Source organism: Taurulus bubalis (genome assembly GCF_910589615.1).
Source record: "Taurulus bubalis genome assembly, chromosome: 11".
In the NCBI taxonomy this organism is placed as follows: domain Eukaryota; kingdom Metazoa; phylum Chordata; class Actinopteri; order Perciformes; family Cottidae; genus Taurulus; species Taurulus bubalis.
This window is the reverse complement of record NC_136599.1, coordinates 8,072,523-8,097,362: the sequence shown is the minus strand read 5'-3', so window position 1 is coordinate 8,097,362 and position 24,840 is coordinate 8,072,523. Positions and strand designations below refer to the sequence as shown.

Sequence of the window (24,840 nt, the reverse complement as noted above, 5' to 3'; positions counted from 1 at the left end):
ATACTGGCATTTGCATAAGAGTAAGTCGACTACATGTGTCCAATCATTTTAAACTTCACTAGGTCTATAGGTCTCCACAAAATAGTTCTTTATTGCTCTGTGTCCACAAGTGGAATATGTTGTAAAACTGATTCTGTTCTGTTGTCCTGATGTGCCTACCTTTCTCTGGTTTGGGTGCTTGGGAAAAGGAAGAGGAGGAAAGGCAGATTCCCAGGTCGATCCACAGAACATCTCGAAATTGATAATACTGTATGAAGAGTGCCCATCAGCTAACCTGTCATCCCATTCATAAATGGCAGTAAAAAACAAGATTTGCAGGTGAACTTTTCACATAGCTACAATCTTAATCTTAAATACCCTCTGCATTTTGTCACTTAGATAAATTAAAGGGCCTAAAGAACCGGCCAGAATTATAGTATGATTTGACAGGCTCCTGTGACAGAAAGTCAAATCATTTATCTTAATGAGCTATATATAACAGGACTTTATTCCGGGGCTCCACCGGTGTCTGCAATGATCGACGTTACTGAGAGGAAATGGATTCTATTTGATATTCATTCATTTTAAAGACCTCAGTATCGCTGCGCTGAAGCCGTCTGTCTTTACCACAGAACACGGCCGAAAGGTTTTCCCTTTTCGATTTCAGCGTCTTCTGCTGTGAATCACGTGTCCTGCTCTGCTTCCTCCTCCCCATTTTGGCACCCTGAGTAAAATACAGAAGGGAGGTGAACCTGTCCCTCAGCCTGGAGAATAGCGATGCCGCTCAGTGTACAAATGAAACCGACACCGTGACATGTCTGCATGTGTGCTGCTGTGCTGCGTCTTGTGCGTGTGTTCGTGTGTACCGTGTGTCACTTCGTTAATACTCGCTATACATACCGTGACAATGGCCTCCGACCATGTACATTTGTCCTATTTGAAGTTGGGAGCACACTGATCAAATCGAAAAGAATAGAAAATAAGTAAAAGAATAAAAGGTCTAAAAAGTTTGAGCTTGGTCTAAAAACAATCCTGTCCTCATGCTTTGCTATGAAAAACCTTCGGTAACTACCGAGTATCCATCACTGGCTCACTTTGTAGGTTTCCCGTCAGCCCTCCAGTCACATGCCCTCTGTCTTTCTGAGTTCTGCGACACGTCAAACCAACGTTCATCGTTTTACAGAACAGTAAGTCTTTATAACAAGTCTATCCGACTACAGATTCTAGGAAAATAAGCATGCTTTTTTTAGGTGCAGTTTGGTCACCCAGTTAACTATTTTACCCATGCAAGCATAATAAATCCTTCTCCCTTTCGCCACGACGTTGCATTGGCTATGCATTCTAACCACAGACCAGGAGGATGAATGCAAGGCAACAAACCCCAGTAGTGGCATGATCTAAGTGTGATTTTAACAAGCTGTCCCTTTACAAAACGGAAAAAAGAAGGCATACAAACACAAAGTAAAGCTTAGCATGTCGACAAGCTGGAGTGCTGTGGGGATATCATATTGTCGCTTTGGTGAGTGTAAGGTGACGGTGATCATGTGTGTTCATGTAGAGGATACAGCACTGTCTGTGGGTGACCATGTTCTCTCACATTCTCTCAACCTCAGGTACATTGTATGCATTCTGACACTGGGCTTGTGTGATCAGGATATGAATAGGCACTTTCTACATAAACACTCGGGAAATAAAGTTTTACATATCAGGTGTGTGGAAAAGAACAAAACAACCAGTCAGTCAAGGAAATAAATCTGAGAAATATCTACCGTAGCCTAAAAGTTATTTGACAAACATGACAATACTTCAATAAACAAAACTCAAGTTTTTCAGTGGCACTTGGCTGAATAATCAAATGTCATTATTTTGATACAGAATACACTTTCTGGTAGTTCTGGTCGGAATATATTATAGAAATTAGGCAGCAACCAACAGGCACCTCTGAACCAGCAGCTCATGTTCTCTCTCAGATTGTTCCTACAGCCCAATCAATACTCATAGATACGTATAATATACATTATCCAATGGATAAGACTCATCTTATGCCTCATAATAATAAATGGCACCAGTGCACTGTTTTACACATAAGTTACTACAGTCATTTTGGCTCATTGACCCTGCATCGAGGCAAGTGACAACTTTTAGTGCTGTCCTTCCGGATAGAATCGGTTTAGCACCTTTGACTGTCGAAACAGTTCATTTTGCAAATGTTTTCAGCTGCTTGACAAAGAAATCCAGTCATGTACATTATGCTACACATTTTTTTCAACTAGACATATTTCTTTGTTCCTTTTGACATGAAATACATGATCTGTTTCGACCCTGGCAGCCTTGATCACGGTGTTTTTCGTTGTTGTCTTTTAATTAAAATACATTGTTTTAGGAAAATCCTTCCACCAGTTTATTACAGGGATCAGCCAAGAATTGATAAATCAATGCTTGCTGCAAGGTAGTGTAAAGTTAAAGAGGTGAATTCAATCTTTCTCAGTGACAGAGACAAATTAAATGGATGGCTTTATAGGAACACCATGGACAAGGCTGCCAATCTTTAAGCTCAGGCAAGATACCTCAAAACACATTCCATTTGCAATGACAACAAAAATAAAATGTAAACTCTGCTGTGTATTCGGTGATGGTCAAATGCTTCAGTTATCTGTGGGAATGGTGGAGACATGACAGACTTAAATGCATTCTGCTTAACTCCCTCTGCAATCTATGTACCTTATTGTTCTAGTGATCCTCGACCACTTGTGATCTCATGGTCTTCAGTGCTAGTGTGTATTTCACTGTATGATTATCTGTTCTGCAAAAATTAACTTAATTCTCTTCTTAAGCTATATAGCATTCACATACCTTGGCACCATTGGCAAAAATTCTTGGTAGCCCAAAACAAACAAATAAAATAAAAAACTGTAAACATAACCATACTTGTTTTATGATAATGCAGACATCTCCTAACTCTAAATACAGTATTTTTTAAAACTTTTTATATTGCAATAATATCATGCTTTAGCAAAATGTTCTTCTCAAGAACAATCAAAATAAAATAAAATACTCTAATAGTGAAATAGTTTTAATTTTACAGAGCATAGCCACTACTGCTTTTGTTGTTTTTTCCCTTTTTGACTCTGTTCATACTTTTCATGCACATAGCTCATTTTTATCCCAGGTATTTACACTATATACAAACAATACAACCATACTTCTTAGGCATTCAAACAAAACTATACAAATATTCTGTTTTTGTCTCGTACCTGTTTTTGACCCATTTTTAATGAATAAAATAATATATTTCTAAAATACAATCCCCTTTGGGTAAATGTTTTTTTCCTACGTACTTTCAGCCTTCTTTATATACAGAAATCGCTCAATTGTCAAAAATATGGATTTGTCAAACCCCTATTTTGGGACAAGCTTAGGGACCCCTCAAAGAATCTCTAAGACGTCAAGGCAATGTATGTGATCTTCCCCTCAAAAGCCCTCACAGGCTCTGAAGTTCATTTAAAAAGAACAGTAATAAACTGCATGACCATAACCATTACAACACAAAATAGGCAAGTTCTTTTCTCTTGTTCGGTTTCAGAGGATCAATCAACTGAACGAAGCAAAACCAAAAGAACCGGGACGATACGGGGATAGCTTCATTACTGAGATGACAGAACTTATGGGGGATAAGATGGAAACAAAAAGAAAATCAGAGGATAGGCTGAAAGACTAGACCGTAAGCACACAAGCGAAGACTTTTCTTGCCAAGAAGTCATGCATTTTCTTCTTGGTAGGATTCAACAACATAGAGTCTGAAGATACAGATCACCAATACATTGGACATGATGGAACAAATACATTGGACAGTATGGAACAAATTCAAGTAATAAAGTGACAATATATACCATAAAACATAGGTTTTCTTTTTTAAAGAAATGGCAAAAACAAAATATTTTATCCCCCATCTGCTTCTGCATGGTTAAACCGGCTACATTCAATTTGTAGCTCCACCCGTGTGGGCAGACTGGTGGGGTAGAGCACAGTGGGACAGCAGGAATTGTTGAGCTAAATTGAATATCATATCATCTACAGCAGTGGATAGAAGTGGGTGTGTGTGGGTGACCAATATATTTGGTTAAAAAAATTCCTTCCTCAAATGAATTGATTGGTCACTTAAAACACAATTAGAGCCCAGAGAGTTTTTCTGCGCGGTCTCCCTATCCTCTGAGATCCTCTGCAGAAGCCTTAATTTACGTCTTGAGGTCCTCCTGTTTGACAGACCTCCTGAGGCATGTCCTGCGTTCGCCTCCTTACCGTCCAAAAACCTCTTCATATTCCAAAAAAAGACAAAGCAATCCATGAAAAAAGTGCAAAAAAATGCCATGAAGCAAATGTTCTGCACACCCCGCCCTCCACCCCGACCCTTTTAGTTTATAATCCCAAAGTTGCCACTCTCCGACCAAAATCAAGTCAGTGGAAAGAATAGATATGTGAAAAAAATGCTGTTGTACATGTAATAGTAGTTGAACCAGTAACACTGCAGTAGTAGTAATAATCGCAGTGCTTGCATTGATGTTTTTTTTTCTCCCATTTCTCTTGTAAAATGTCTCGGGTACAAACAAAAAAGAAAGGAGGAGTCAGGAGAGTGATGTCACATCGCTAGGGGGCTCTTCTGAGGGGTCTCATGTTCCCTGGCCCTTTTCAATTCTTTCACCCTGGAACACAAGAGAGAGACAAAGGTCTATAAATACAACGTCAACGACATGGGTTTCTAGTAACAAGCGCATCAAGACGAGCACAGGCCGAACAGTATCACACTGATCGGCCTGAACCAGCCGGACAACATCACGTCGGCCCGGATCCTCAGGAACTACTGGCTGTGAAAGGAAGTCCAATTGAACTTGAACAACAGGACATAATTATAGCACGATTACAGAATCATTACCATATTAATCTATCACAATTAGTATTAAATGCACTTTTGTGGCACAATGAATACAAGACATCTTGTCGTGCATTTCACTTTGAAGGCTCCCAACACAATATGGGAATGATATCGTAATTACTATAATTGCATTTATTATTTGAGTTAATCCTACTCATTTCAAAGTGACACATGGCACCCTGAAACACCCTTTTCCTCTAAATACAGAACGTGACACGCATGAGGCGTCTACTCCTGTGATTATTGAAAATAAAGATGAGAATTGTAATTTCGAAATGTCCTTCTAAAGTCTAAATCTAGCTAGTTAATTATGAAAAGCATTAAGCATTGCACTAAATGTTCATGGACTAGGTCACTTCCAGATATAAAACACGAAAAGAACTAAGAAGTACTTCCAAACGCATCTCTCAAGGCTGAGAAAAAAAATTTCTGTTTGTGGGGAAAAAAAGCAACTCATATTTCTAAGTCTTCATAAATGCATTGTCTGCCAGCTCACAAAAGAATACCACCAGAAGCTGGGTTCATAGAAGAGACACGCGTCTCAAGTGTATGAGCAAAAGTAGTCTATCTAGTGCGCCGTACGCTTTTACATGGAACAATTGATTTTAACACATCAACCGCCATCATGTAATGGGTTTAACCTTATTCTCTTATTCTTAGCGGAAGGTACCTACTGCAACATTTTTGTGTAGAAAAGTGGACGACTACGTAGATACACGGTTAGATACAGTGTGTGTGTGTGTATTGGGTCCTCTCATGCTGAGCTAGAGTACTCCCTGGAGGTATGAATCCATTAAAGCTCTGTGTTTCAGTCCCAAAGGAACCTATTGTTTTTGTTCTGTGACCTATATGCTGTCACAGCTTCCTAACCTATATCCCAGTACAGCAGACGAGCCATAAGAGGTGGTTACATCAACAATCTCACCTGCTCTGAAAGCCTGGCGCCCTATTTTAGGACAGTATATATACAGCAGATGCCGAAAGGAGTAAAAACATGAAATATGAATGTCAACAGCAAGGAGGTTACAGGTTTGGGAAAATACTCAAATGCTCAAACTTCTATAATATATGATGTTCTGAGCTGTTTCCAGTTTTTTTTTTTTTTTCGCGCTGTATTCGTTTTGTTTTGATGAACCAGTGGGCATAATACATTCAACAGTTTGACACAGTTTTAGTTCATGGAAATTAGAGGGGTTGGGTCCCTCTCTCAGTCTGCCGAGTGGCTAGAAACAGGACACACAGCCAGTGAGACGGAGACAACTACTTGAGAAACAGCAGGCCCACAGCATGCCTATAGGTAGAAGAGCAAGGCTCAGAGTTGTCACCACTTGACATGCAACAGAATAAAACAAGATCCCGTTCTCTCAAACTGGCTATCTGCATAACCACACAAAAGTAAAAAAACAAACAATATGAACACAAAGTAATTCCCGAGGAGAGAAAGACAGAGACAAAGAGAGTCAGAGAAGTGCCTGTTAAGTGTTGCAGTGATATTGTCATTCATAAGCATTTTGTTAGTTCAAGAAAGGTTTCTGCTTTTAATCTGAGCTTCTCAGTCCACCTGTGGCTCCAGTTGGCAGCCTTCATGCAAGCAGGCATCAAGCAACAGTGATGGAGAAGGAGGTTGGGTGGGTGGAGGGATGGGAGAGAGAGAGAGAGCAAAAGAGAAAATGAAGGTGAGGGAAGGAGGAAGAGAAGGCAAAGGCCGAGACCTCAGGAGGAGATAATTGTATTATTGAAGAGTGAGAGACAGAGAGGGAGATAAGGGGGAGAAAGAGGCATATAGAATAACAGAGAGAGAGAGAGAGAGAGAGAGGGGGAGGGAGGCACGAACTGAGTTGCTGAGGCTGCACTCACCCGCTTGAACAGTCTATGGTCCATCAAGGGGCTTGGCATAAACAGCAAAACAATACCAGACAGCTATTAGCACACAGTAGGCACTGTGAGGGAGGGGGCTAGGACAGGTGGGGTGGGGCCAAATACAGTGAGGGGGAGGGGGTGGAGCTTAGGTGTTACCACCCAATGTGTCCAACAAAAACAATTCAAACACATAACACCGAGTAAAAAGAAGAGCTGAGAGATGGACACGATTATGGAACTAGAGGTAGTTTCTACGGAGTCTTACTGATTAGCTCAATGGGATTTGTTTATTCTTTTAAACCATGAACCAGCCCGTGCATTAAATCTGAATGAGAAATTTGTATCTAGCCGATGTAAAGTCCTGTGCGTACGTATGCATACATGACTATGTTAGTAACATGTGCGAGTCAGTGTGGGGGTCTACCTGTGGCGGCAGCGACGCAGGAACCTCATGATCTTCCTGGCAGCTTGATCCTGCCTCTTTGTGAGCAGACTACCTCTGTGAAACACCAGAAAGAGAATAATGTCTCACTGTTTGCAAAGGTTACACATCTGTTAATATGAATTTGAGTTTGTATCTTGTCCCATTCAGTTAGAAAATGTGGAGGGTCCTATTCCAAGACATATCATAAGTAATAAGCTAAATAAATGCATAACCTGAAGTGTTTATATCGTTCTGTAAGTGTGCCTGTGCATACAGTAAATCAGTGTTTTTCAACCTTTCTTGAGCCGCAGCACATTTTCTACAATAAAAAAATCATGCGGCAACCGAAAAAGTTACAAAATGTCACATTGTAGCATAATACAGCATAAGGTAGGTAATTAATGCGCTACCTACTGGCATTGAGGAGTATTTCATTACTAGGCCGGCCACTATAACGCAGGCTCAAATGCTCAACAACGACTTGCATCGATTTGCGGCGACTAAATAATATTTTTTGGGACCGATTAAGTGAAATTTTCCCACTGCACACCTGACGATCTCTCACGGCACAGTGGTTGACAATCACTGCAGTAAATGACTTAAGGAATCTAGTCATCATTTTTAAGAATACACACTTCATAATCCTGCCGTATTGAGCAGGATTAGTATATTCCGGTATTTGGCCGACAGTATGTGTCTGTGTGTCTACCTCAGTTTGTGCTGCACCAGGGCAGCAGCGGCCCCGCGGTGGTGCGGCTTCAGCCTGCCAAACTCCTTGTAGCTGCGGTAGTATTGCTGAATGAGCACGGCAGCCCTCCTGCTCTGCTGGAACTTCTTCTGTTCGTGGTAGCTGCGGAATTTACTCTGGATAAGGATGGCGGCCTGCGTCATCTTCTTATAAAGTGCATACTGCCAATGAGAACGAGACAACGAGTCATGCTTTGCTGTGTGCGAATACTGCAATAGTGCTATGGGTTCACGCTGTGGTAGAAGAATAAAGTTTGGCAATTAATTTAGCTGCTGGTAGTGAAAAATGTTTACCTTCAAGGCTATCCATGTTAGCTTGCAAACAGAAAAGGGAAAATATTGTAAATGATGGACTAACATACACTATCCTATAAAAGAGTATTTAGTTAGGTCACTCGTGTAGATTTCTATCTCCCAAAAACTATGATATACAGTGATTACAATGGAACCCGTAAACATAAGCACTTATTACATGTGACCATGTCAGAAACACGTCAATACTTTTGTGGTGCCTACCTGTTTGTATTTCTTGTAACAACGTTGAATAACAGCAGCAGCTACTTCCTGTTGCTCTCGGAGCGGACGCCCCTGTTGGAGAGTAGAGGTGGATAGGTCAGAGGTCACAAAGGAACCTACGTTTTGCCACAAAGGATATCGGTGGCTTTGTCAAGTCTCCCCGAAGTCTCCTCGTGGCCGACATGTGAATGCCGCCCCGGCACGAGTCCACCCCCTGGGGAACTGGCCCCCAGGTGAGCCGTTGGGAGGAAGAGGTGAACTGTCGAGCGATAAAGGTCCACCTCAGTATCAGCTGGTAGACGGGCTTAACTGTAAACTGTAAACGACACCCAACAGTTTGTGATATGAAAACTCATTAAAAAGTAGCTGGGGGGGGGGGGGGGGGGGGGGGGGTAGCGAGTGGAGGAATGGGATCGGGCAAGGGGGAAAAGGACTGGTGTGTGTGGAAGCTAGTTAAAAACAGGCAGTAGCAGGCTCCATACACCTCACTTAGAGAGAGAAACAGAGACAAAGAGAGAGAGGAGGAGAACATAAGCTTAACTGTGTCTAATTGGAGCAGGGATACGGGGGACAGTGCAGTCGTTCCTCTAAGCAAGGCCATGCTCTGCTCAAGGCACCTTCCCATGCTGAAACCACAGGGACATATTTGGATATATATTTGTTTATGTTGTAATGTGTATATGAGCCGAGGAACAGAGAGTGAGAAAGAGGTAGAGATAGACAAATGTAAATAACATTAGGTACAATTAGAAATGGTATATGCCCAAACAAAAGATTCACAACCCTGAACTTTACTGCAAAAAAAAAAATCAGAGCTCCATAGCTTAGAACCAAATAAAGAAATGAACCCTTCAACATCTCTCCAAAAGCCCAAAGCAAAACCATCTAATAATACCAGTCCTAACAGAACAGCCCCTTCACTGCGGGCTGCAGTACACACAGCAAGGGCACCTGAGGGCCGGGCCTGTACCTTGTACTTGCGGAAGGCAGTTTGGACTAGGCGGGCAGCCTCGTACAGCTCTCTCTGCTCGGGATCTGACAGAGTCAGCTGGGCCAGGTCTCGCTCCACTTTGCTGTTGGAGGCGTTGATGAACTCACTCCAGTCAGCTGGGGACGGGAGTGCAGACCTCTCCAGGGGCCCCTCTCTCAGTGGAGACCCCCCAGGACTGAGGCTGGGGTTGGATGATGTGTTCAAGGGTTCATTGTAAAGAGATCTAAGGAAAGGAGATGACAGACATGCTTTTTATATGTATGTTCAGTGTGTGAATGAAGTGGTGATTATTCAAGCTTACGCCACACCTGTCTAACTAACACTTACATGTATGATCAGCTTCGTTCTTTAGTACATTAGTGGTGGATGTAGGAATCAAAGTCACAACAAATTGAAACTGCATCTATGCCACATAAGCGATTTAACCAAAAAGCATTTATTAGTTAAAATTAGTAATAAAAATGTACTGCCTACAAACTGTCGTGGGTGTAAATTAAGTTCCAAAAGGTAACACTGTCACGCATAATAAGTAATTCTGGGCTACTGCCCATCTTTTAAATATAACAGCCTCTCTTTTTAAAATTGACATTTCACGGTTCTACATTTTTGAATGATCTTTTGAGGCATGATGCGTAATACAAATGTCCTGTTTCAACAGTGTGTGGCACTTTTCACTCTGACCTTAAACTGGCACTTTACAGTAAGTGCTGCATATAATCGTGTTCTTCATAGTATTTGTGTTTTTACTGCCCATTTTACTCCCACAAAGTAGTAACCTTTGTTGACAATACCTGGGAGTAACAAAGCACAGCAAAAAAGGGATGAATGCAGTGGGGGAGAACACACACACCGTAAACACGCCCACACACTGGCATCTGCTATTTCCTTCCTGCTCCTTACCGCAGGTGTATGATGCTCGGCAGCTGTTCCACATCTCCAAGGTAGTTGGCCAGCCAGTTCATGGTGTTGCTGACCCCTGACGTGTCTAGGGGCACGGAGTCTGCTGCCGTGAAGTTCTCCCTTTTGATTCTCTCTGGAGTTGCTTCAATGATGTGCTCTGCCAGAGTCATCATATTTGCCTGTTTTGTTGGGACAGCAAAAAAAAAAGAAAGAGACAGCTTGTTAATGTTTATCACTATATATAGTTGAGTGACTACCTATCTTGATCGAGACATGCATGTCAATTTTTTGTTGTCCATATGACAAAGCCAATAGAGTGGAATGAATTCCTAATCCAGCACTTCATCTGTTGGAGGAGTAGTTAGCCTGAGATGGATGGCTGAAAGAATCCCTTGGCTATGGAAGGGGATCAATAGAGAGTTTATTATGCAGCGATGATCATCGACAGAGCCAGGTTGCCTGGTGCATGCAGCCTACCTAATGCAGAAGGCGGACATAAAAGAGGCTGCATGGTGCGGTTATGTCTCATTGGAATCTCATCTGGCCACGCTTTCGTCACTGGTGACAATTCAATTCATTTGCATACCACTTTCCAAAGTGGTGCCAGTAAAATATCCATACTGCAGCCTCCTTCTAGTAATATATATATGGATACATAACATCAGAAGTATACTTCATATATATATATATATAAATATATATATATAAGTTTGGTATATATATATATATACCGAACTTCACAGAAAAAAGACTCTAAACTGAGGAGTTTCATCCGATTTTCTTCTTCTTATTTTCTTCTTTCTTGATTGTTTCTTTCCATGTATCTTATCATCAGCTGCCAGAAGGCTAATATTATCTTCTGTCATTTCTGTGATATAGGCATTTTAAATCAAAAGCAATATGTTTTGGATAATTTTCATCTGTGGCTGTCCTAGTGCCAAGTTCTACACATTTAGCTGACGGAGTAAACAGTTGTTTACTCTCACCTGCAGGTCATCCATCTGTGTGAGGCAGTCCTGGTTCTCCAGATCTTCCCGATAGGATAATAGTTCTGCATCAGCCATTTCCCTGTCAGCCATCACCAGCATGCCCAGCTGTTCGCGTTGACGCAACCGGCTCACCAGCTTCTCCTTCCCCAAGCTGCTGCTTCCACTGACCCCCAACGCCTTCCTGCCCATGCCGCTGCTAGAGAAACTCTCTCTTGAGGCCCATCTGGTTGTCCCCGTGCTGCCTCCTGTAGAAAGGCCCTTGTCTGAGCTCAGGCCCTCTGAGGACAGGCTCTTGGGGCCAGAGGACAGCTTGTGGGGTTGCTGCTGCTCCAGGCTCAGAGGGACAGACATGGCCTTGTCGGGCCGAGTCTGAAACAGTTCTGGGTTGGGTTTATGTTTTTTAGCGAGTGGGAGGTCTCTTTGGCCCTCGCTGCTGTAGTAGTTGGAGGGCTCTGACCTGGGCCTTCTCAAGTCTGCAAAAACACACAACATGGAAATAATTAGTTGCGTAATACATCTTGCTGTGACTTATGTGAGGCTATCCACTTCACTAATGTATAGTATGAGAAATCTACTGGCCTGGGTTGAGGCTTGTAGTGCTGGATGTGGTTGTAGTGGTGGCAGGACCCCCTTTCTTGCCACTGGGTGCTACTCCACTGTTGTTCGCCCAGCTGACCATCCAGCTGTCTGTGGTGGGGGTGTCGGGGGTCGGGGAGAAAGACATGCGAGCTGTGGGTGGTAGAGGGGCTGGTTGCTGCTGCTCTTCCCTTTGTAGCTGCTCCAGACATTCCGCCAATTTGGTATGGCCGCGAGATCGGGCAATTGAGAGGGGTAAGCGACCCAGAGAATCCGGGATGGCGAGTGCACGTCTGTCCCATTTATACAGGACCACCGCTGCCTCCAGGTGACCCAGCGCACATGCCCACATCTGGATGGAAAACAGACAAAAAAGAAAAAGCAGCAAAGGGAAACTTAAGTTAATGGGTTGCACCAGACTGTTGTTTACAGCGACTACAGGTTATCCTCATCTCACAAACTAGGATTTTCTTACTCATGCTGTTTTAAACATGTTAATTTCTCTTACCAGAGGCGTGCAGGAGAAGTGATCTACATTGAGAGGGTCCACCTCTAACTCCAAATCAATACTATCAGCATGTTTGGTGCTGGACGAAAGAGAGAAAACAATTAGTATCTAATTGCTGTTTAGTGTGCAAACCAGAATGCTAATACACAGTATGTAGAGTATTTTGTTCTCACCGCCACTTGATGAGCGTCTGGATAAGGGTGGCATAGCCCTGGCCTGCAGCCAGGTGAAGGAGTGTCATGCCTCTGAAGGTCTTGGAGTGGATTAAATGTTTGGACTTGGCCCAGCAAGCTCTGCTCATCATCTTCTCACAGACCACAACGACACGACTCTCAAAGGAGCTGCTGGCCTGACCAGATAAACACTTACACACACAGAGGAGCAGATCATTATTGGTTCTCCTTATCAACAACAAAAATCACACAATTATGTTCCATACAGTACTTATGTCAATCGATGATGACAAAACCCAATGTGCTTGCTGTGTACTGTCACATGCACGTCTCTATGCACAACATATGAGGAGCTTGATGTGGCTTTTTTTTATTTACCTGTGACTGGCTGTTGTTGCCTCCACCTCCTACGCCTCCTCCCCCTCCTCCTCCTCCCCCTCCCCCTGTTCCTCCCCCAGCTCCGCCACTCCCTGCACTGCTCGACTGCTGGTGACTGGCCATCTCTGCCATCCTCCTCTCCATCTGCTCCAAGCGCTCCAGGATAGACATTCTGAACTGGTTATCTAGGCAAACAGTGGGACACAGAAGAAGAACACGTCAGCACACAAGTAGCATTCAGTGTGCAAAAATAAAACAAATACAAAAAAATGGCTGTCTTTGCTTTTACCAGCACACAAACAACCCCGTGTCCTGACAAGACAAACGATCACACAGTATGCACCACAAGCTGCACCAAATATGTTGCTCTGAGCAGCAATAAGACTGTCGCAGTGACTTGGGGCTTAACATCATGAGGCATACAATCAACCATTTAGCAGCAGATGCATTAGCCCATTTCCGAGATGGAAAGTTACTGTAATCTTCTACGATGAGCTGTAACATAAAAAAAACCTTATAATCATTATTAATCTCCCCAGAGTGTGAGTGAAAACAATAGCATCAATCACTGACTTCATGAAAACATTGGCTTGACTAAAATAACCTTTAAAGCCCATCAATCATCTGCTAATGGCTGCCATCACTAAACTCTTATTGCCATCTCTCCCGCACCACTCAAACACAGCCCCAGCAGACTAATACAGGTGTAACGACTGGCCAATGAGTGGGGGCATGTTAAATGTGTCCACCCTTTCACAAAGGGCTTCAGACATGCTCTGGAGGGGAGTGTACAGCTGACTTGCCCTCTCCAGCTGATTAAGTACACTCAATCATGGCCACGGAGTCCATGAGCCGTATGGTAGCAGGACGAAGAAGCTGCCAGTACAGAATCAATCTGTAAATGCACCTTATCCAGAACCATTGAAACCCAGCTGTTCCATACATCAGGATGGATGGAGGAGTATACGACTTCAGAGTGTTTACATGGTAATTAGGAGGCAACTACTGCTTTGCACCCTGTGTTGTCAATCAGTGTAGTTTTGTCGCGGGTTGTCTCTGCTCAGGTTTTTTCTTTTTTTTGCCTTGTTGGAAATATAGAATACACTGCATAATTCAATACCTTGGTGAGGAAAGGGCAGAGCAAGTAACTTCTAAAGACTAAAATGTATTTGGAATTAGTGAAACAGACAGTGGTGTGAGTGAGAAATGAGAAGGTTGCGATCGCCACACTGCAATATTAAACCTGTTGCAATATGTTCATGTAAGATTACAAGGCACAAGCTTCACTGAGACATTAAGGGGACCACACGCACACACGCACACACGCACACCCACACATGCACACACACACACACACACACACACACACACACACACACACACACACACACACACACACACACACACACACACACACACACACACACAGTATGCTGTGTACAGACAGTGGAATGGGATGGGCACAGAGAGCCCACTGCAGTAGGGAGTATAGAAGACTGCATTAGCATTCCCCATTTAGCCACTACGAGGCCGTTTCTGTGGCAACCTGCTGCCGAGTGGTAACTAGGCGACAGGAACATGGCTGTGTGTGTGTATGGTCTGCCTGCGTGCTATTGGCTTATTGATGAAGGGGAGGGGAAGGACTCCGTATTCCAGCAAAAAAAAAAAAAAAAAAAGAAAAGATTTGGAAAGAGAAAGGCAAACAATGGAAAAAAATGTAGTCCATAAATCTTCTTTGCTGTGCTTTTGTGTACTTGACCTACTCTCTCTTCTCAGTGGTGACACTGTAGGTGGGGACCTAATGACTCTAAGTGGGAAGCCAGCGCAGCACGACCTGGTGACATTTGAGCTTTACGGTATCTTGGCAGTCACGGCTCAGGGCTCCATGGGGAGGTAATGTCACAGTCAGACCTCCTATAAGCCATCGCAAACGAGGTCAAGTAACTGCTATCATTGGACAGAAAAACATAATGTCACTGGCTGGTAAATTAGCGCTCTCGGTGACAACATGCTGCAATGTGAATAATGCACTTGGAGGACAACACTGAGGACTCGTAGACGGTCTGCCTGAGCCTGCCGTCACGTCAGCCGATCACTCGCTTATCAGGCAGGAAGAAAAAAAACGCTCGGAGCGTTTACACTGCTTCTTCCTATGTGGGATCCATCTTCACCTTTCCACATGGTGACTTGTGGAAACAGGTGAGGGGGAAATTTGTGAGCCTATTCTAGACTGAGTGCTTGTGTCAGGAGCGGAGTCAGAGGGTTGATTGAGATAGGTCACAGCACCACAACCTGACTTTGTACAAGGCTATGCTCTCCCTCTCCCTGTGGCTGACAGGGAGGAGGGGGGGGGGGGGGGCATAGACTGTGAGATGGAGCGAGAGAGAGAGAAAGAGAGAGAAAGAGAAAGAGAGAGAGAGAGAGGGGGGATAGTTAGCGGTAGGCTGACATGTCTTTGTTCAGACCCAGTGCTGCAGTGTGCTGCAGTGCAGATGATGTCATCTCCACCTGCTGCCTGCTGCTCCAAATGCGATGCACGTCCACTGCAGAGGGAGGATGGGGGTAGAGACGAGTGGGAGGGGGAGAGGGAGGAGACATGGTAGGTGGGCAGCCAAACAGAACCACAACAACACTGTGACGTCGTTAACGCCCTCCCACTCTCCGGTTTACTCCCTTGTGACGATGTGTGGCAGCAGACGTAGTCACTCTCATACATTTAGGGAAAACTGTGACAAGCTAATTTAAACAAAAGAGAAAAAACTGTTGGGTGCAAAAATGGGGCAGACCACCACTTATTATATTGACAACACGTGAATGGAAGTTGATCAGTCAGCGGAGGTGTAAACTCACAGCTGCCATGACACAAATATGCCTTCCAAAAAAGCGAAGTTTGAGTCGAGTTCACTCGCTTGTGGATATTTATAATACATCTCTTCCACTCGCTTTTGGAGATGTATTCCCCTGCAGGACTTGGACCCGATCTAACTTTCTCCATTCAAATTGGATATGAATAATACGAAAGGAGAGAAGACTCATAACATAAAGCAATTCACATTCCTAAATCAAAACCTACACAGATTTTCATGCTCCATTAATTCTCACACTTTTATCTACGTGAACTCATATCTACTGTGGGTTATACTGTGGAGTGCTACATGTTATCCAGTGAGAGTTACTTTAATGATGACCTCAAAGAGAATTAAGTTTTTTTTCCCGGTACAATCACAGTGTGCTTTTTGAAATTACAGTGAGTACACTGCTAAATGATGACCGGACTTGTCCTACCTTAGAAGTGAGAGGTCAAACTGTGGGGAAATACCACAGTCTTGGTCTTATAATAGAGTGACACTATGCATTTAGAATGTGAAAAAAGTACCCACTTTGTGACAAGAGGTCTTGAACTTTCATGATCGATAACCCAGATGAGTAACTTTGTCGCTTGCCTTAGGACCGACGCTCATTAGAATAAATTGATAGTGTTTTCATCATGGGACCCACCAGACACTGGTCTGTGACCGGGTCCTGTCATACAGATTATAAAGCCAAGCTAAATGGGGAAAGTCACACATCTAGTAGTCAGCTCTGCAGAAAAGTATACTGTCTGCATAATAAATCCACCGCCTGATCGCTGTGGATCTCCTGTTGCTTCTCTCAAAGGACACTCCTGTCCTCTGAGAGAAGCAGAGAGCAGAGGACGGGTGCATCGGGGTTTAACCCGCACAAAGTCACAGCCCTGCCCCAGATGATCCGTTTCATCTCTGGGACATTGCAGCAGCAGCTCCCCATGAGAACGGTTGACATACAGACAAATAGGGGAAGGAAGGACAGGGCTGTTTATTGAGAAGCCCAGCGGGAGTGAGATCAGCCTGAAGGGAGGAAGAAGACAGCAGGAGAGATTACAGGTAAAGACAGAACAAGGGTGAAGTGAGATGAGAGGAAAGGATTGGGGTGATCCATATAGTGAACTTCTAATAGAGTGTGGGAGGAAATCTTTAATCCTCACTTTTAAACCTCTGCTTGTGGTCGTGCCAATCAAGTTTAGTGCTCGACCTCATTATCGCCCTGCAGCCAGTCAGCTCCTTACATGTAACCCAGCCGAAAGGCCCGGAGGCCAGCCTCCCTCTGGTAATCTGTGCGAGCTGACTGACAGGGGCTGGTATTTGTGATCGTGCAGGGTAAGGGGCCAGGCCATCTGGCAGCAGCCCTCGCAGCTGGAACACATGGCTGTCCATTGATCAAAGGCTGACTTTACGTTCCACACGGCGTAATGAGCGGTTGTGGTATTCCATCTATTGTTTTTTTTGTTTTATTCTTATTAGCAAAGCGATAACAGAAGCTTCAAGTTGTTCAAAGAATAATATTGTGTGCAATAGAGACATCTGTCTTTTCTACAATCTGTTAAGGCATCAAATACATCTATCAGTCCATTTGCTATGTAGCGTATCCTGTTCGGGGTCATGGGCCGGAGGTGAGAGGAAGGGCATCAATCCGTCCACACAGAAACAGACACATTCATTCACATTCACACCAAGAGGCAATTTTGAGATTCCAATTCACAAATAAGAGAATGTTTTTGGTCTGGTGTAAGAAACGGAATCACCTAGAATCACCTAAATAACCATTATAGATTCATACCGTATGTATTTTAGTTCTTTGCCATTGCAGTGCTCTAAATCACGTTTGCTGATTTAAGCTGTTCGGTGGTTGTCCATGTTAAATATGCCCTGTCCCTCAGGCCAAAATTGGTTGCCAGTGGGCTAATGTTCTTATAGCTTTACTAGTCTTCCATAACACATTGTGCAACGTGTTCACAACAGCAGAAGTCCTTCATACCCAAAGCAATCACCATTGATGTCAACATGTGGATTTCATGTCTAAAAACACAAGTTAAACCAGCAAAAAGCCTGCATCTCAGCACTTCTTCTCTTGCAATGTATCACCACATTACAACAGCAACAGGTGGAACACATCGCAATACTCTGAGGCATTGCGCCCTATCGGACAAACTGTCTCACCGCTGTTTCCAGGGAATTGATTCACAACCATATACAGACGTTTAACGACCACAAATAAAGGTCACAATGCTTGAATGATACTTTTCTATCCTGCCACAAAGGTGAATCAGCGCTTGACCTACTGGCATTTGTCCAGCTATATAGGTCAATATGAGTTTAGTCTGAACACTGAGTAGATACATTGTGTCATTTTGAAAGGTAAAATGCCAAGAGTGCACACCATGGGGATTTACCGTCATCCACTGTCACACTAATAGAGTAACGCAGTATTGGCTTTTTGTCTAGGAAAGTAGGGAAGTTTGACTTTTTATAGATGGACGATGCAGTAACACGTGCATATCATTAGATACCTATTGGCAGAAACAACTAGATACTGCTTGACACATCTGATTTAGGCAAATGAGAGATGAGTGGAGAAACAATTTCAAAGATGAATCAATCTGATATAAAACACCACAACCCAAGGGACAGGACGTCTCCAAAGCTTTCCATTAATAGTAAGACAACACAGTTAGGCGTAGTGCATTCACTGACTTTCTCAGCCTGTCCTCTCTTTCCCTCCAAATCTTTTTCAACATTGAATTCCAAATTCTATTCCAATCTTTTACTGTAATCCTATCTCTGGTATATTGTACAGTAGCAACAATTGTGACAGTCAGCAGACTGAACAGCGATCTTATATCTTGAATGCGATATAACGCATGCTTGGTTTAAGACCATTTATATAACCCCTTTTATTCTAATTTGGCTTTATGACAGCTCAGAGGGATACAACTACACAGCATGAACAGGGACTGAACCTGAATTTAATAAGCACATTAACAGGAAAAAAAACTAAACTTACAACACAACATAAAAGAAGCACTTCCCCCCGGATTATAGTTATTAATATACCGTTCAATTAGCTAAGAATACAACCAAAATAAATGATCCCTTTGTGCTAAATAGGCAGACTGGAGTCTGTTAGCACAGAGACGGACAATATAATGCATATTTCAAATCCCAGCATAGACGGCATAATACAATGTAACCGACTGCAAACCACAAATGATTGCTTTAAAACTTAACACCTATTTGACAGTCCCATCACAAACTACACGTGCTACTGTAAGCCTTCAATAAATGATTATATCAAATTGCATTAGATAGACAAGGTCTAGCATCACTGTGAAAAGAAAGCTACCACATAATAATGGTCAACAATAAAAGTCGGAAATGATGTGCTCTCTACAAATGACTGTTTCTCCTGAAACGTGTCTCTTTAAAACCTCTGAGTTGTAAGCATTGCCACATCACTGCTGCTGTTACTAGTACTACTGCTATTGCAATTTCTTCTGTTATTACTCCAACAGCAACACAGTTACCAAAATTACATGAATTAATAATACTGTTGTTCTTTTTTATATTATTCAATGTTTTTTTTAGATAGATCTGTAGCTAGATAGTCAGGTATTTAACGTACTTAGAGGGAAATCTGTTTTCACAGCCTGCACATATTCATAAGTCAATATGATAATTTAGCGTCTTTTGATAGATCTTGATGAAATCACATTATAATTTTATCAAACTCTGTTCAATCAAACTATTGTCTTGATCTGATTAGTCTGTTTTTGTGTGCATACATAACTAACTTATAACTAACTTGACTTATGTTCATTTTACACTAAAGGTCTTAATACAATTAGAAATGCTAAGTACGTTATACGTGTCAAAAAAATGACTATTTAATCACCGGATTAAGAGGAAACATATCATGATGCACATTATCATTATATATTTGGGCTATATATATATATATGTATATATATATATATATATATATATATAAATATATATATATATATATATATATATATATATATATATATATATATATATATATACCGCGCTACCCACACACACAGTTCTACACAGTTGAGTTAGTTTATTTGGGGGTATGACAAAGAGGAGACAAAAGTCCTGCTCAACACTAGTACAACTATGGTTTTGTGCAGTGGAACCAGGATAGGAGTTGTTCTCCATGCTGCTAATTATACTAAGTAAACCACATTGCAGTAACGTGGACAAAACATGGCGTTACTTGGTATTACTACAATATATTTATATTATATGTAGACATGCAAAAGGACCGTGGAGTCATTAAACTTCTTCAAAACATATTCTACATGACTTTGGAACTTTGGTCTGTTGTATTGTGTCTTTCACAGTTCTCTTTCAGAGGCTACAATAGAGGCAATGCATATTGTTCCATGCATTGAATAAAGGAAAACTCAAAACTCCACAGGAAAGCAACAGGTAGACAAATGTACATCTGCAATTCTCTCACTTTAAACCGTGAAGGAAAGGGCTCAACCGAAGCAAACTTTGAAGTCTAAACGGGGTTAACGTGGAGTCGCTGTCCAGAGATATGTGGTGCTGAAACGCTCAGCGACGGTGTGTTGGCAACGTGCGGTTTTAATGTCGCCCTATTTTACCCGTGTGTTACTCAATGCTGCTGATAATATGCAGCCTCGACTGCAATCGGAACTATGAAACAACAGCACAAATAGATTTTTTTTTTTTTACCGACGACTCGCTGGCCCCGATAACCTGAGCAGCACTCAGGGATGCGACAACCCTCTAATGCGCTATAGCAACTGCCACACTTTCAACAACACGTGAAACAGCACTTGCAACTGGCGGTTTAAGGACACCAGCCTGAGACACGATGTCCAAAGAGTTCAGCACACCAAACACACGAAAACTGTCAAGAAAGAATCCGGAATCCTTCACATGTGAGAGGCAGGCTTTGCCAAAAGTATACCGGACTTGAGGAGAGTATAAAAAAAGATTTTTTTAAAATAAAAAATAAATAAAAAAACAGGCACACGAGAGCTTTAAGTACAACTTATTTTGTTAATACAAATACAGATATATTTGGTTGCCTTTGAAGGCGTCTTGCTTGTGCTCAAGCACTCGTCGTGAGTCAGGAGTTACTATCACCGTCAACTCTCCGGTGCTCTGCAATGAGGCAGAGTCACATAAAAACACTTGAAGAAAGCATGTGGCAAAAGAAATAGACCTTTTCTTCAAAACTCCGCTCCAGCACAGACACAGTTGGACCACATTAAGACACAGCAACTAAGCATGCGGGGTGTGTAACGTGTAACTTCAACTTCTTCTGGCATTCACGAGAAAGGCACAGAATGCGAAAACAACACAAACACAAACACAGCACAGCACTACAGCCATAGGTTGAACTTAACACGTCTAACCTTCTATCTTATTTTCCATTGGTAGAGTCCACCTCAAAGCCAAAAGTACTGCCTCTTTTGTCTTTTAGGAAAAGCAGGTGTCATTCACAGGCATCCTGACCCAAAAGAAGTCCAGCCAAAGCTGCATTTCACTCAAATTGCAGTTTTGCCCCCCCACAGCCTGACGGTCAGACTACTGCATGCTGTTACACGGAGAAACAGTTTAAAAAAAATATAGATCCTTGGTGTAGACTGAATCTCAATCTCAACAGAGGACTCGTCAACAATAGAACAAAGTGAGGGAAGAGAGCGACGTGAGGAGAGAGAGAGAGAAAGAGAGGAGAGAGAGAGAGAGGAAGACCGCTCACTACTCTTCTTCCTCTAATAGCCCCCTCCTCCTCTTCACTTGTTTCACCTCGCACACACACATACACACTTTCCCTGTGTTTCTAGTAGTCGCTGCTATCCCAGCCTGCAGTAAAATGACAAATACCGCTGAGACGTTGTGCGCACGTGCCGCCGGTAAACAGACGCCCTAGTTCCCATTTGCCTCCTCGAGCCGCGGTCCTGCTCCTAAACGCTCGTCCCTTATCGCATTATTATCATCATCATTCGTTATATGGCATGTCATAATAATAATAGGAATAATAAGTAGAAGAGTTGCCACTCTAATAGATCTACTCGGGCTCGACGCCTGAGGCTCTGTATCGGGTTCACTGTGCGCCCCGGCAAGGAGTCTCTCCCGCACCGGAGAAAGTCGTACCGTTCAAAAACACAACCGGGATTCGCATTCTCGCAGCCCGACGGCCGCCTGAAACTACATCTGCTTCTGTTTGCGGTAGTTTACCGTGTTTACCCAAACACGCCCACTCCTCCGCTCCTGCATTGTGTGTGCGCGCTCTGTCGCTTGTCGCGCTGCTGGTTGAAGTTATACGCTCGCTGGCAACACGCTCCCTTGAACACTAACAGGCAAGCGCGTGCCGCTATGCGGGGCTTAGCATTTGGCAGGTCCCGGTAAACCTCTTCCCGGCTCGGGTCGCGGGATCTGAGCTTATTGGGGCGGACGACGAGTGCTCTGCAGCTCCCGACAGCTTTTTTTTTTTTCCTTTCTCGTTTCTGTCCTGCCCATGGCTCCGCACCTGCAGTGCTGCAGAGGAAAAGGCGCCCCTTCCCCCACTCTGCATTATGACAAATCAAGGCAGGCAGGCAGCTGTACCATTAGCACATCATAGCAGAGCGAGTCTTCCACAGGAGAACTAACTCCAGCGAAGCTGCAGGACTCGGACCCAAAAATGCTGCACGTATGGCACGTAAATGTTAGCAGTATGGGATCAGGTGACTGGCCCTTTAGGGGTTAAGTCTGTCTGCACAGTCACGTAAACAGGAATCACAGGTTGAAAGTGTTGGAACTAAATATATCTGTATAGCTGTCATTATTCCGTCAGACTTCTTGTTGTGCTTCAAGGCTGTCGACATCATCGATGTGGTGATCACATCCTGCCCTACTTCTGAAATAAGTCATATTGTGTCAACTTGATTGCAAGAGGTTAGCAGAGACCAACAGACCACTGACACAGCGTTTACTTTTATTCAGAGGTTTGAAGTCAGCTCTTGGGCCAGAGTCGCTGTCCACAGTGCGGTGGCCCCGAAGCTGCTGATGGACCCCAGAGGAGCAGAAGACATTTAACAATCCATCATGTGTGTGATTGGCACACAGAATCAGAGCAACAACAGAAATAAGCCACTCTGAGAATAACACTCTGTCTGTCTCTCTCTCTCTCTCTCTCTCTCTCTCACACACACACACACACACACACACACACACACACACACACACACACACACACACACACACACACATTCTGTTTAAGTATCACATAATCTCAGTGTTATGTGATTTTCAACTCATTGTGTTGCTTTGACATTGCTGCAAATGCTTATTCCTCTATGAAATGTCTCATTCCAATAATTGGACGGACAAATGGTTTATCAGTAGCTGGATGCAACAAAGATAAATTAGGCGGAAATCCTGCTCAACGAAGTGAAACTTCCCAATGCAGTCAATGATCTTTGTGGATACATGTCATTGCCGTCCTCAAACAGGACCCCACACACGGCCGTGAAACAAACAAAAAAAGCGTGAGATGGCAGGAAAGGGGTTAATATAAGTAAGGTAATAGGGTGGGCTGTGTTTTCCCTGAGATAGTCAGCTCCTCCTTAACTGGTTCTGTGAATGGGCCAGTGAGGCAGTAGGGTATGAATGGCGGAGGGATCCACTGGTACTGCTGTGTGTATGGGAGCCGCCAGCTCTCCATTACTCACTCCCACTCCCTCAAGGGCCGTCTGCAATGCAGCTGTCCTGTGAGCTTGTGCTTCGCCGTGCCCTACTTTATCCTGTCAATGCTCAAGCACTGCAGCAACGCTTCCCCGGCAGCGTGCGCACACACACACACACACACACACACACACACACACACACACACACACACACACACACACACACACACACACACACACACTTACATACTCATTACATTCTGGTGAACATGCATACAGTAAGTAGGTCTTCTGACTCACAGATTTCCTCTAAACATAAACAGAATGGAAATTTGCCAACCCTGCAGCATCCGTTGTTATATGTAGAAGCCCTTCACAATGCAGATCTATGAAAGCTTTTAAAAAATTTGTTTTACTGTAAGGGGAGCACAAAAACATTGCAGCACAAATCGCAAAGACTCATAAAAAACAATGTCCATGTTTGTCATTGCATTTGCTGGCAGATTGAAATATAGACAAGATGAGAAAATGAGGCGTTCTCTCACTGGACTGACCTTAAAATGACACTTTGAATACGACATGTGGTATTTCATTTACATATCTCAGGACAACAGACGGCAAAGTGAAAATGACAATGTCTCATTCACCACATCCCAATCAACACAATAACAAAGTTAACTCTTAAATCTCTTATCTTGGGTAAATACGGTATGGTTAAAATCAATAACACAATAATTATTAAAACATCTTTGTCAGGTGTTGATATACTTGATAATACAGTAATAATATGCAAAGTCAGTCTAATAATAACAATAATGATGATCTGTTCCACAGCATTACATCAGGCAACTCTTCACACTTGCATGACAACAAATTGAATTCCTTGCGTTAGTCTTTAAGTGCAGTTTGCTCCAATTCACTAATGCGGACAGCAGCGTTTTGTAATATTACCAACAAAAGGTGCCTTCCAACAACTCTGATAACAAGGTTCTGAAGGTTCTTATTCCTTTACACACTATCAACACATACTGTATAGGAGCAGCCAAATAAAGGATTTTTCCATGACCTTTATCATGTTCTGGCCCAGGACCAAAGAAGCAGCATGTTTTATGGCTTGAAACACACAATTTTACATTCAACTCATTATCTTCTTGTTATCGTTCTAGCGCCCTGTCTGATGTGAGATGTAGCAACACTAATAGCAACCAAAATTCAACCCAGTGCAGCAGAAACATTTAACAACAACACACACATACAATGAGTGAGTTACATTGCCTATTTCATTGCATTAAAAATACATAACAACATGCTTTTGCTATGTATGTAAATAATTAAAAAAAAAGA

General features: G+C 43.0%; 1 protein-coding gene across 1 annotated transcript in view; it reads right to left on the bottom strand.

Annotated features, from left to right (window-relative positions):
• Positions 1-4,646: 4,646 nt before the first annotated feature.
• Positions 4,647-24,840, bottom strand: part of camta1a (calmodulin binding transcription activator 1a) — a gene marked incomplete at both ends in the record, with an annotated part of 112,390 nt that continues 92,196 nt past the window's right edge. The window contains 13 exons of the mRNA XM_079225619.1: positions 4,647-4,679; positions 6,767-6,797; positions 7,194-7,268; positions 7,903-8,102; positions 8,235-8,255; positions 8,457-8,528; positions 9,427-9,670; positions 10,348-10,526; positions 11,334-11,809; positions 11,916-12,264; positions 12,421-12,499; positions 12,594-12,784; positions 12,972-13,156. Coding sequence (XP_079081745.1) covers positions 4,647-4,679; positions 6,767-6,797; positions 7,194-7,268; positions 7,903-8,102; positions 8,235-8,255; positions 8,457-8,528; positions 9,427-9,670; positions 10,348-10,526; positions 11,334-11,809; positions 11,916-12,264; positions 12,421-12,499; positions 12,594-12,784; positions 12,972-13,156 — 2,135 coding nt within the window. The remainder of the gene's footprint in view (positions 4,680-6,766; positions 6,798-7,193; positions 7,269-7,902; positions 8,103-8,234; positions 8,256-8,456; positions 8,529-9,426; positions 9,671-10,347; positions 10,527-11,333; positions 11,810-11,915; positions 12,265-12,420; positions 12,500-12,593; positions 12,785-12,971; positions 13,157-24,840) is intronic.